Raw genomic sequence first — 11740 nt, forward strand, 5'->3', positions numbered from 1 at the left:
GCAGGCACAGCTAATGAAGTGGGAGAGCAGCAGAAATAGGTGCCCAGCTTTCCAAGTTTCTATAAAAGCAAATGATAATTTAAAATCTCCAGCAGATACTAAAATAGGAGGGTAACGAAGCAAGAGAACAGATTGCATGAAAGGGAAGAAGTACCCTATGGAGTTTGTGACCTGGTTACGATAGATAGATAAATAAATAAAAGCAACACAACCCCCTGAGGTGACAGAGTTAGCATGAGGGACATTAGTGACCCTGTCACATGGAGAAGTCTGTAGAAGCCACTGTCACTACAGAGCAAAAGAGGATTGATTGGCCAACCAACAAGAACTTGGGAAAGAAAGCAGATGTGAGAGAAGGAAAGGGGAAGATTGGGAAATCCAGGGCAGCAGGATAGTCACTCTGGATATTGCCCAACTAACACTGCTAGCCTGGTACACAGCAGCTGAAGGCCTAGAGCAAAAAAGTAGCAGTTTGGGAATACAGAGAAATGAGGAGAGAACACAGAAGCCAGCTCAATTTTTTCTACTCCAGACTGAATCACTCAGCAACTCTGCCTGCTCTGTGGCAAGTGGAATATCACGATTTTGCATCCTTCATTAGGATCAAGTAGTTCACTTGTTGACAGTGTCAAAGGAAAGGCCCAGGGCTGGCTCAGTCAAGGAGAATGACATTTGCCTATTCCTGCAGGAGCTTGCTGGTGAAGACATGCTCTCCACGGAAAGCTTGGTCTGTCCCTGCCTGTGTAACTATCCTCTATTCTCTGATCTGAGGACAGATTCCAGAATCAATCTTACTCCTTTCAGTACCATTAACATTCACTGTTATTAAAAATAAGAAATATGTTATTTTTTTCCTCTTTGATATTGTGCGTGATCTCAAACAAACTGTGAAAACGACAGCCCGAACATTTTGCCCTGTTGTATCTCAGGGAACCAGAAACCTTCTACCAGCAAGAAACTCTTACAGCAGTTACCATGGTGACACTGGTAATAGGTATTTAAAGGCAGCTCACTCATAATCACATCTATTAGGTATCAGGAAGCTTTAGTAAGAAAGACACAAAACGCTTGAAACCAGGGAACCAACCAGGCTTATTGATGGTGTAAGCGGACAAGAAATTTATGGAGAGAGATCTGCTTGTACCACCATTTAGCTGGACACAAAGGACTCCTTCTGTTCAACTCTGAAATGACACTGAAGCTTGCACAGAATAAACTATTTTTAGTTAGTGATTTAAAAATCTGTTCTGAAAGGCTCATTTCAATAGTGATAGCTCTATAAATCCTTTCAGAGCGGTCGTTGCCAGAACTGTAATAAAAAAACTGTGCTACAGCTCATCCCACGTTAGAACCAAGCTGCTGGAAATTCCCCGGCCTACCAATGTCACCTGGAGGGGGTTCCTTCCAACAGAGAAACATCGGTGGCAGCTGCAGGTGACGTTGCTCTCTGCACCCACCCCAATGGCCTGACACCAGGCAAACGATGACCCCCATTCCTCCAACGCAGCCACAAACTCGGCTCAAAAGGGACCTTGCTTCCCCACCTGGAGGGCTGGGTAGCCTCAGGAATAGTGTCGTACTGCTTTTTAGACATCATTATGCAGTGAGGAAACTTGAATCTGGATAAACATGAAGCTCGCTGAGTTGCGGAGGTATCTTTGGTGATATAAACGTTAAATAAATAATTCCTTTGGGTTCTAGCCTGTAGTGTTCCAGTCCACTGGAATGTAACGAAGAGAATCTGCAGAATCAGATCTCTAGGTAGGAAGCCACTTCACCAAGCTGGCTAAGCCTACGTAACAGTCATCAAATTGATATTTCCTTTTGCTTTTTGCTGCATATTTCCATGACAACTTTCCCCCAGTATCAACGACTTTATATTGGAAAGATCTCTGAAAAGAGAATTTAGGCTTCTATAGCAACAGCTAAAATCCCTGGGAGATTATGATGTCTGAAACTTTATACAGATCTTTTTTTAGACCATGAGTTACAACACAAGCGCATTTCAAATTTCGTAGGTAAAAACAAAAGCATGTGTAATATTAGGGAAATTGGGAAGAGGGGAAGGAGTAACTTGGTGAAGTGGGACAAACACAAAGAAACAACCTTATGTTCAAAAAGGATGTGCACTTTGACATATGAAACGTTAAAGAGAGAAGACAGGATCAAACAACATCTTTAAAACCCACATCCTGCTCCTTCTCTGAGTTACAAAACAGAGTCACAAGGAACAAGTCTGCTGATCCTAAAAGGAGATTTTATTTCAATCTCTCTGTCTCTGCAGTCTATCTTATATTGACCTAAAGAAAAAAAAAAATTAAAAAACCCCAGTGAGTTGGGATACCTTTTCAGTTTTAACTCCCATACCTGCCACCTAGTTACAATCTAACCTTTTTTCAGTACTGTAGCTGTTTGCCATGGTAGCAACAGTATTCTCCAACATGGAAAGCCTTGCTACTTCAGAAGAAAAAAAAATAACTGCACTCTCAAACAAATAAATTTGTTAAACTCATATAAGCCAAGGGAAGTACAGAAGTTAAAGCAATTTTCCTTCACTGAATTTAGATATAATTCACAAAGCACTTCTCCAATGCCCTATCAAACCTAAAATCTTTTAAACAAACAAACAAACCCCCCCACCTTCACAATCTGGATGAGAAGTAGGAAAGCATCAGCCTTAATATATAGATGAGAAGACTATAGGATGGAAATATTAAGTGGTGCTGCAAGAATCAGGGCCCAGCAGGACCCAACATACTTCTTTTTGTAGCCACTGGAAACCCCTTTGCTGCATGAGAGGCAAGGTCAGCAGTGCGACCAACTGCAAAGCAGCCATACTTTCCTCTGACTGAAAGCTTTTCCTTTTTTCATGAAAATATCCACTAATTTATCCCCTCTTCCTCTCATTTGCCTAGATCATCACAGTTCTGGTAAGGGGAAAAGGTGCAGACAGGTAGGCATGAGTGAAAAAGAATGGATTTCATCTAATTATTATTGACTTCAATCTTCAACCACTACGTGCCCAGTTAGATAACTTCAGAAAAGACTCTGGAACTGGCAGTTTTACAAAATAAAGTTGAACGCTATGAAAAATATATGTGTTTTTTTTTTTTAAATAGCAATGCCAAAAATGACAGCCAAAGCCTATTCAAAACCTGGGAGCTCTACAACTAAGACACACATGCAAAAACAGGATTTCAGACAAAAACACCCATTATTTCCAAGGTTTAGCCTGTCTGGAGAATATTGAAGTGTGGGAGAAAGACTGAGTCACTGTAAAGGTCAAGTGAAATGCAATTATTTAATATCCCCACGTGCTGCCCTCTGCTGAAACAGATGCTAAGCACACTGGAGCATTGGGTCTATCACAGCCTGTAGAAAAACTCATGATCGCCTGCACCTAATGCTGTCGTCACACAGGAAAGAGGGACACTCACACCAAAATGAAAATGTTTCACCTGGGACTAGGCAAGGTTAAAAATAACCAAAGCTCTTACACTGGACTTAACAGCTGCAAGATGAAAGTATGATTTCAGGCACAGCATTCAGACAATAAGAGCCTGCTGAAGGAAGAGGATCAAATGCATTGGCTACACACATCTGCAATTATGAAATTTCACAGGTTTACAAAAAAGAAATAGCTGAAAGTTTCATTTGAGCAACTTATTTATCACAGCTGTGTTGAACTCTCAGATTCTTGCTCCAAGCCTTAATCCTCCATCTGATATCACTCACATTTAAAGTCTGTTCAGGCAGATGAGATTATTCAAGTACCCAAGTATTTGTTTGTATGTAGAATGCATGAATGGGAAAAGGAGAAAAGTATTTAAACACCTAAGAGGGGGAAATGTAACATTTTTATATACAAATATTTATAAATAAAAGTATTTTATATAATTTTATATATATATATATTTAAAATTGTAACGCAGCATTTCCTCCAAAACCCGGGAAAAGAGAAAAGAAAGTCAAAACAATATTCCAACTATACATGTAAACTCTCAGTGCTCAGATTCCAAATCCAACGTATCTTTTTTCCTTTATGCCTTTGGAAAATAGGCTTTGCAGCGTGACTTCAAGATCAGCCCAACTAGGTTATTTTGGATCAAGGAGAAGATTGAAATCTCAAGTTCAGGGCTCCTTAGGGAGATCATCCTGCCAGCAACCTTCTCTATCTTGTAAAGATAGTGTTTTAGTAGATTCTCACAGCATGATTTTCAATGGTTTCTGACCTTAAAAAAAAAAAAAAAAGAAAAAAGAAAACCAGCAAACAAACAAAAAAAAGGAGTAAAAAAAGAGTGAAGTGCACTGGGCAGGTGGACCCTACTGGTCCAGCCAGTAGAGGGCAGTGGAATTTAAGAGGAAAGTTGTTGAAAACGAACTTCGTATATTGAAATATTTGAAGTGGTAAACCCATCAATTTACATCGTTGTTTGAACCTACCTATCCAGTCCTAAACTAAGACAGAAACAAGGCAAAGTGCAAAGGATTAAAAAAGAAAGAAAATGGATTACTTTGGGATCTCTAAAGAGTTGCGCTTCATGGTATCAGGAAGATTTCATACTTAATCATAGAATCGTTTAGGTTGGAAAAGACCTTAATGCATTGTTTAAAAATTAAATCTTTTAAATAATTTTCAACTACTGAAATACACTTCTTCGAAGCATCCCATTGAAACCATCACAGTTATTTCTCGGGGGTTTGAAAACCTATGGGTAACTTTTAAAATTAAAATAGAAAAACATCAAAAAGGAAGTAAAGCAAGCTATTTTTTAAGGCATACCTATCTTCGCTTGTGCCGAGCTGAACAGAAAACGGGTTCTAGTCCACAAGAAAGTAAAACAGGCTAAGCAAAATGCAACGCAAGCAAAGCACTTGGAAGACTTCTAATATGCACAGCACCTTGTTTACCGGGGGTAAAAAGCAGAAAAGCAGCATTTCTCACCTCATTACCAAACGGAACAAGCACGCAAGAGCCAAGGTTTTTATGTGCCTTGACACGAGCTAGGTTTGCGTTTTGTGGCAGAAAGACAGATTTTGGTTATTCTCTAAGCCCTTTCGAGATACACAGGTCCTGAAGTAAAATCGCCGCTGCACGCCAGCGGCGGCCGGGGTTTCCTCAGAAAGGCTGCAGGAGATGCCCCGGTTCTCCAGCGTTTTCACCGCGCCGCTGGAAAGCGTGGAAGAGCGGCGGTACCTGCGCTGGGCTGGCGCGAGCCCCTCGCGCGCTCAGGTGCCACGAGGCTCCTCAGCTCTCCCCTCAGACGACGCCTGAAGGCTGCTGGGGTAAACCGCAGGCTGCCGCGGCTCCAGCCTCCCCACACGCACAGCGCCGGACCCTCCGTGGGCCGAGGGCTTCGGCAGGACCTGCCCTCTGCACCGGCACGACCCGGTTACCGCCGGGACCCGCCGCCCTCCTCCCGGCCGCCCGAGGCGGGGGCAAGGGGAGAGGCCGCAGCCGCCCGCCCCGTCGCGGGCTGCGGGACCTGTTGCCCCCCGGACACCGGCGCGGCCAGAAGTCAGTCGCGGGGGGGAACGGCGGGGGGACGGCGCCGACGCCGCGCTACCTCAGAGCTTCCCACCCCCTCCCCGTACCTCAGCCAGGGCAGAGGCGCTCGGTCCCGCACTGCGGCACACCTCAGCCCTCCCCCCAGCCCGCGGCTGCCCCGGGTGGGGCCGCCGGCCCGCCCCAGCCGGAACCGGAGCCGGAGTCGCGCTCACCTGCTGCCGCCGCCGCCGCTCCCGAGGATGCTCCGGCAGCCGGAGCCGGAGCCGCGCTCACCTGCAGCGGCACTAACGGCCGCCAGGGGGCCGGCGCGCAGCACGCCGGGTAACGTAGTCCCGCTGGGTCCCGAGGGGCCGCCCCCTCCCGCCGGGCGCGGAGCATGCCGGGAGTTGTAGTCCTCCGCGCGGGCGCGGCCGGCGCCTCCCCTCGGCGGAACTACAGCTCCCGTGGGCCCCCGCGCGCCGCCGCGGCGGCTGCCGGGAGCCGCGTTACCGGCGCCGCGAGCGGGCCGGGACGCGGTGGGCCGCGCCGGCGGCGGGTGTTTGAGGGCGGCCATGGCAGCGGTGCCGCCGTCGCCCTCCGCTCCGGGCGGCCCGGAGCCTCCCCCGCCGCCGCTGCAGTACAGCCTGCTGCTGCAGCACCTGGTGGGCGAGCAGCGGCGGCCCCGCGCCTGGGATCCCGCTGCCCTCGGCGGCATCCCCAGCCCGCCCAAGGGCGAGGAGCAGAAGATGGTGGAGCGGGCCATGGAGAGCTGCGCCTTCAAGGCGGCGCTGGCCTGCGTGGGAGGTGCGGCGGGGGCGGCCGAGGCAGCCGGGGGAGGCCGGAGGGACGGGGCGTTGAGGGGGAGCGGTGGTCGGGGCAGGCGGCTGTGGTGGAGGGGTCCCCGTAGCGCCGGGAAAGGGGCAGATGGAGAAGAAGCTGCAGCACGAGGGCCCCCGTCTTTAATTTTCCTCCCTCTAAGCCTCCTCCAGTGCCTGTCACAGGTCGCAGGGAGGGATCTCTGTCTGCCTGCCTTCCTTGCAAAGGAAGAGGTGCTCACAGCCTTTTCTCGGCCCGGCACAGGCTGTCAGCAAGGAGGGTGTCAGCAACAGTGTCTGCAGGACCAAGAGACAGGCCATTTGTGCTCTTGAACTGCCCCTTGCACGCCGCAGCATTGACAGACAGCGGGAGCGGAGGTGCTCTGGGGCCTGTGTGGAATGTGCTGCTCAAATCCAGCCGAGGTTCATTTTATACTGTTTGTCTTTTACAGGATTTGTTCTGGGAGGCGCATTTGGTGTCTTCACAGCTGGCATCGACACCAACGTTGGGTTCGATCCCAAGGATCCATATCGCACGCCAACCGCAAAAGAGGTCCTGAAAGATATGGGGCAGCGAGGCATATCCTACGGAAAGAACTTCGCCATTGTGGGTGCCATGTTCTCCTGCACCGAATGCGTGGTAGAATCTGTGAGTAACAACTTCTTAAGCATTAAGAAATGTTTTCTTGTACACTTAATAACCTCTTTTACTAGATCCAAATAAGTATGTCTATCCCCTTTGTAATAGGGCAAGGGAGCAGGCTAGTGTATTCTGTTTCTTGGCCATCAAAGCTTTTTAGCTTTGAGACCTGTCTTCAGAACTGCTGTTCTCTGACGGAATGAGCAGAAGAGCATGTAATAGCAAAGTCCTTTTCAGTTCAAGTCCTGAATGCATTGGCAAGTATAGGCATTACTTTTTAAAACCCTAGCTACAAGTACTTGTTACTTTAAAACATCAAACTGCGAGTTGTAACATGGTAATTTGAGCCTCTAAAAATTCCATATGCAGAAAGGGATCCTTTGATGAAAGTTCCTAAATAACAGGCCTGTTTTCATCTTGCCCCTAAAGCAAGAAATGACCTTGTGCAGCTCAGTGGTAAATCTGTCATCCATTTTCTTAAATAGGAAAATTAGCCTGTTATGAGTTTGAGTACTGCCTTTTAATTGAAAGACACAATTATTTCTTAACTCATCTAGGAGAAAAGTGTATCTGCTTGCACAATGGAGCAGAACAAAGAGATCTCTGCACTGGTGAAAAACTAGCGAGCTCTGGCTCTGGAAATAGTACATCTTTGTTGGCAGGGTGCTGTGGCTTTCACCTGCGCTGAGAACCAGGCTGCAGGGCCAGGCTCAGCGTTGCACTCGCGTAGTTATAGTGCCTTTAAAATCTCTGAGCTGGTGCTAGTGCACAGTGCTGTGTTCTGGGGGCTGTATCGGCTCACCTGAGAATCTTTGCTGTAGCACTGCATTGCACCATATGGATTTGTCTTACCTCTCCCGTGACCCGTTCCTTCCTCTTCTCCTGGCCCTGCAAATCTTATGTTTGAGAGCGCAGGGGGCCATCTGCTGAGAATAGAGGGAAAAGCATCCTCAGATGAGAAGGGGCTGGAACGTCATCTAAGGGAGGTTTAGATTGGATATTAGGAGAAATTTCTTTACTGAAAGAGTGTTCGAGCATTGGAACAGGCTGCTCAGAGAGGTGGTGGAGTCCCCATCCCTAGAGGTGTTCAAAAACCGGGTAGACGTGGCACTTGGGGACATGGTTTAGTGAGCATGGCGGTATTGGGTTGATGGTTGGACTGATGATCTTAGAGGTCCTTTCCAACCTTAGTGATTCCTAGTTTTACCTTCATTAAAAAACAAATCCAGCCACCAAGCCAGGAAACATGAAATTAATTATTACTCTACCCTTAACTGGTTTAGTGGTGGACTTGGTAGTGTTAGGCTAATGGTTGGACTTGGTGATCTTAAAAGTCTTTTCCAACCTAAACAATTCTATGATCTTTCTTGGTATTAGTACAGATACTGAGTGTTTATTCCGTATTTACTTGTTGTCTCTGATTTGTAATTCCACAGTATCGTGGAAAGTCAGACTGGAAGAATAGTGTTATTAGCGGCTGCATCACAGGAGGAGCAATCGGCTTCAGAGGTTGGTAGTGCCTGCTATGAACTATTTCTGTGATAAGACTCTGATTTGGGTATGCAGCACGCGGTGTTTTTACCGGAACACACACTACAAATCTCTTTGCGTGAGGTTATGCTGATGTCAACAGGAGAATGTACTCCAGACTGGCAGAACTGTGCTCTCTATTGCTTTCCTGTCAGCTTGAAAGATACGTCTGGGTAGGGAAGGCCTGGTAGTACAGGACAGTGAGATTGGAGGAGAACCAACAGAGTTGACTTGAAAGAAAAATCAGGAAATGGTGTTAGCTATCCACAGTCTTCTGTGGTGTCGTGGCGAGGGAGCCAAAAATACGTACTGAGCAACTCTCTGAAGCTACAGCTCTTGTGTTAACAGAGCTCTACTTACATATACTGTTTCACTGGCAGTAACTCTTAATTTGCACAGCGTGTAAAATGCTTTCCTCCTTTCTCATGTATCAATTCAAACAGACAATTCTATTTAGCTGTAAAAGAGCAGGAGCACTGGGGTTTTAGTCCAGCAGGCACTAGTGAGGACTTTGGGAAGCCTTGAGCACTAACAACATCTGGAGAAAAGCCCCAAGTAGGAAGAGAGCTGCTCTGCTCATCAAAAATATCAAACTTCTCTCACCTCTCCTTAAGAAAAAAAACATGTCCACAGAGCATAAAAGAAAAGAAAGTGCTCTTGAAAGTGCTTCTAATTGAGCTTGTTAAGTTGCGTCTGCCCTGGACCTAATCCTCTTAGAGCTTTCAAAGCAGGAGCTGCTCTGCCTATCCCTCCCTAGTCCAACAGCAAAGCTCCACTTGCAGCGCTCATATCGGAGCGCACTGAAATCAGCAACGGCCGCTGGTGTTTTCTCTTCTGTCCCTTGGGGGGAGACTCGGCAGCACAGCACCCAGCCAGCATGCCCTGCTAGTCCAGCCGTGGTAGTTTAAGTCCAGCGTGTGCCAGGTTTCCCCCCCTCACCTTGGGCAGCGGGTAGTGCTAGCGTGACCCTGGTAGCGGACCGCCAGGCTCAGGCAGGTGTAAGCTCTTCAAGCCAGCACAGCGTAAGCTAGTTACTGGGAAGAAAAATATCTTTCCTATTTTTGTCTCTTATTCTTTCCCACCCTTTTTGCATTTGCAGCTGGTTTGAAGGCAGGGGTTATCGGCTGTGGTGGATTTGCCGCTTTCTCCGCCGCGATTGATTACTATCTACAGTAACAGTGGGATCCCTTGGGAGCCAGTTTCCCTTTTGTTCCAGTGCTGCTGCTGAGAGCCTGCATCATGGCAGAAGAACCATCAGGCTTACCTTTCCACTGCCTTTGGAGTCCTGATCAGCGCAAGCTGGATGGTGTTGGCTGCTTTTCCTGAATGACTAACAATAATCTGGCTCTGAGCCCTGGCGTGCTGCTTCAGGCAGACTTGCTGGAGCATGTGAGGATGGAGCCAGGCACAGCGAGCAGTATCTCCAGGATGGATCAGCTGACTGTCAGTTTCCAGGAAATAAGCCTGGACTCTGAGTTTTTTCAATCCTTTGGGTCTGATTTTGATTAAGTCTGTTGCTAGCATCAAAAGAGGCAGGAGGACAATCTTCAAAAAGAAATGCAGTGATTTAGGTTACCGTGTATTTGAACGTGCTGCAAGTGTTTAACAGTTACCAGTTTGCAGCTTGCTACTCTGTTGGGGAGAGGTAAGATCCTGTGGAGAAATAGTTTGTTCCAGGCTTTTCTTAAAATACCAGCTGAAAACAAACCACCATCTGTACAACTTGTCTTATTTCAAGTACAGAGATGAGAGCCAAATTTCTTTACCATGTCTTAAAGGGAAAAGCAAAAAGGAATCCTTAGCCTTAGAACCGTGTGGTTACTGGCAGATGAACAAAACAGTTTAAGGGGGAAAAAAAAGAGGTTATTGCAAAGTATAATTCTCTGTAGCCACTTGGCTAGCCTGATTTAACCTCACTGTGGGAGTACAAGTAATCTTGCTACTGCTTTAACTGCCACAGGCTCACACCATTAGTTCCAGCAGTTTGATGGTAAGACTAGAAAGTAGAGTTGTGAGAATAAACCACTGTTAGACAGATAACTGGGCATTCACTTAACGCACAGTCTGTTTCCCATCACATCCCTGTTCCACCTCTGAGTGCCCCAGTGTTACGTGGGGTAAAGTGAAGTGTTATTTCTGCAGAATTTGAAATACCTGTTTGCTAGCTCGAGGAACTGCTCCCTTTTTGATATGCGTTCATATTAGCCCTCTTGCTCTTCCAACCAAGTTCTATTCTTGGACCTCAGGGGGTAGTTTTTATAGTCAGAATAGTTTAGATTGATTTTTAACCTTCCTTAAGCCACTCCACATGGGCAAACATCCACCCTCATCTTTTTGAGGCAGTGGGATTTCAGATTCGGTGCGCACACCTAATGAGGGTTCTCCCACCCACTTTCCCCTCCTTTGCATTCATAGTTTGGCATCCCAGAATGGTGACAGCACTTGCTTACCTGGAAAAGCAGTACTAGTAGGGTGGTTTGGCTGATATGGTGGTCAGCGCTCAGTTTGGAGGCATAATCTCCCATTCCCACATGGAAAGAAGTGGGGAGACAGCACCATGTGATCTATCAGATGAGGTTTCCAGATCGCCTGATGTCCCTTGCTGTGCCTGTTCAGTATCCTCAGGCTAGGAGCTGTGCAAGTCAGCTGAATTTTAAGCTTGAGTAATTCTGGGCTGATTAAACAGGCTGGCTCCAGACAGTCCAGGTTTTTTTTTTTTTTTTTCCTCCAGAACGTACTGAAATGCAAGGATGTAGCCCAAACCGTAAGATGTCTCTTAAAAAATTGTCTGGCACAATGCCTGTGCTTATACCACTGGCTTGAAGTGCAACTAGCAAGATTTCCACGACAGAAAGAGAAGCAGCTGTGATGCTAAGGTGATCATGATGTTAGTGCAAAGAGCAACACTATGGGGCTCCTTTTGTGCAAATGTTGGGGCTTTGCATTTTTATTAACATTTTTTTTTTTCTCCTCACATGGTTTACAGCCATTTAAAGTTTATAATCTACAGAAATTGAAACAGAACACAAACAAAAATATATCCTTAACAACTTTTGAAAGTCAAATATTAATTAACAGTTCTATTCTACCTGTAGCTGCAAGAGTCCACCCCCCTCTTTTCCTTCCTGTAGGGACAAGCAAAAGCCGGTCACGGGGACGGCCGCAGCCTGTTGTGCCGGGGCTGTGTGGACCAGGCCTCCAGCCACTGTCACGTGGGGGGGATTTGGCTGTACAGAGTCTCCATCTGGAATGACAGTATCGTGGACA

At 46.8% G+C, this 11740-nt stretch overlaps 1 protein-coding gene across 1 annotated transcript; it reads left to right on the top strand.

The window, feature by feature from the left end:
- The first annotated feature begins 6060 nt into the window (after positions 1–6060).
- TIMM22 (translocase of inner mitochondrial membrane 22) lies at positions 6061–11191 on the top strand. Its single transcript, XM_075719876.1, has 4 exons — positions 6061–6292; positions 6756–6952; positions 8380–8452; positions 9573–11191. The coding sequence occupies exons 1-4, from the start codon at positions 6061–6063 to the stop codon at positions 9647–9649; spliced, it is 579 nt and encodes a 192-aa protein (XP_075575991.1). The 3' UTR covers positions 9650–11191.
- The last annotated feature ends 549 nt before the right edge of the window (positions 11192–11740 follow it).

The sequence above is a fragment of the Pelecanus crispus genome, chromosome 12 (genome assembly GCF_030463565.1).
Source record: "Pelecanus crispus isolate bPelCri1 chromosome 12, bPelCri1.pri, whole genome shotgun sequence".
NCBI classification, from domain to species: domain Eukaryota; kingdom Metazoa; phylum Chordata; class Aves; order Pelecaniformes; family Pelecanidae; genus Pelecanus; species Pelecanus crispus.

Excerpts from the sequence above, each read along its gene's own strand:
- TIMM22 (XM_075719876.1), top strand. The coding sequence starts at position 6,061 with ATGGCAGCGGTGCCGCCGTCGCCCTCCGCTCCGGGCGGCCCGGAGCCT. Across the intron at positions 6,953-8,379 it reads CCGAATGCGTGGTAGAATCT|TATCGTGGAAAGTCAGACTG; the intron begins GTGAGTAACAAC and ends GTAATTCCACAG. Across the intron at positions 8,453-9,572 it reads AGGAGCAATCGGCTTCAGAG|CTGGTTTGAAGGCAGGGGTT; the intron begins GTTGGTAGTGCC and ends TTGCATTTGCAG.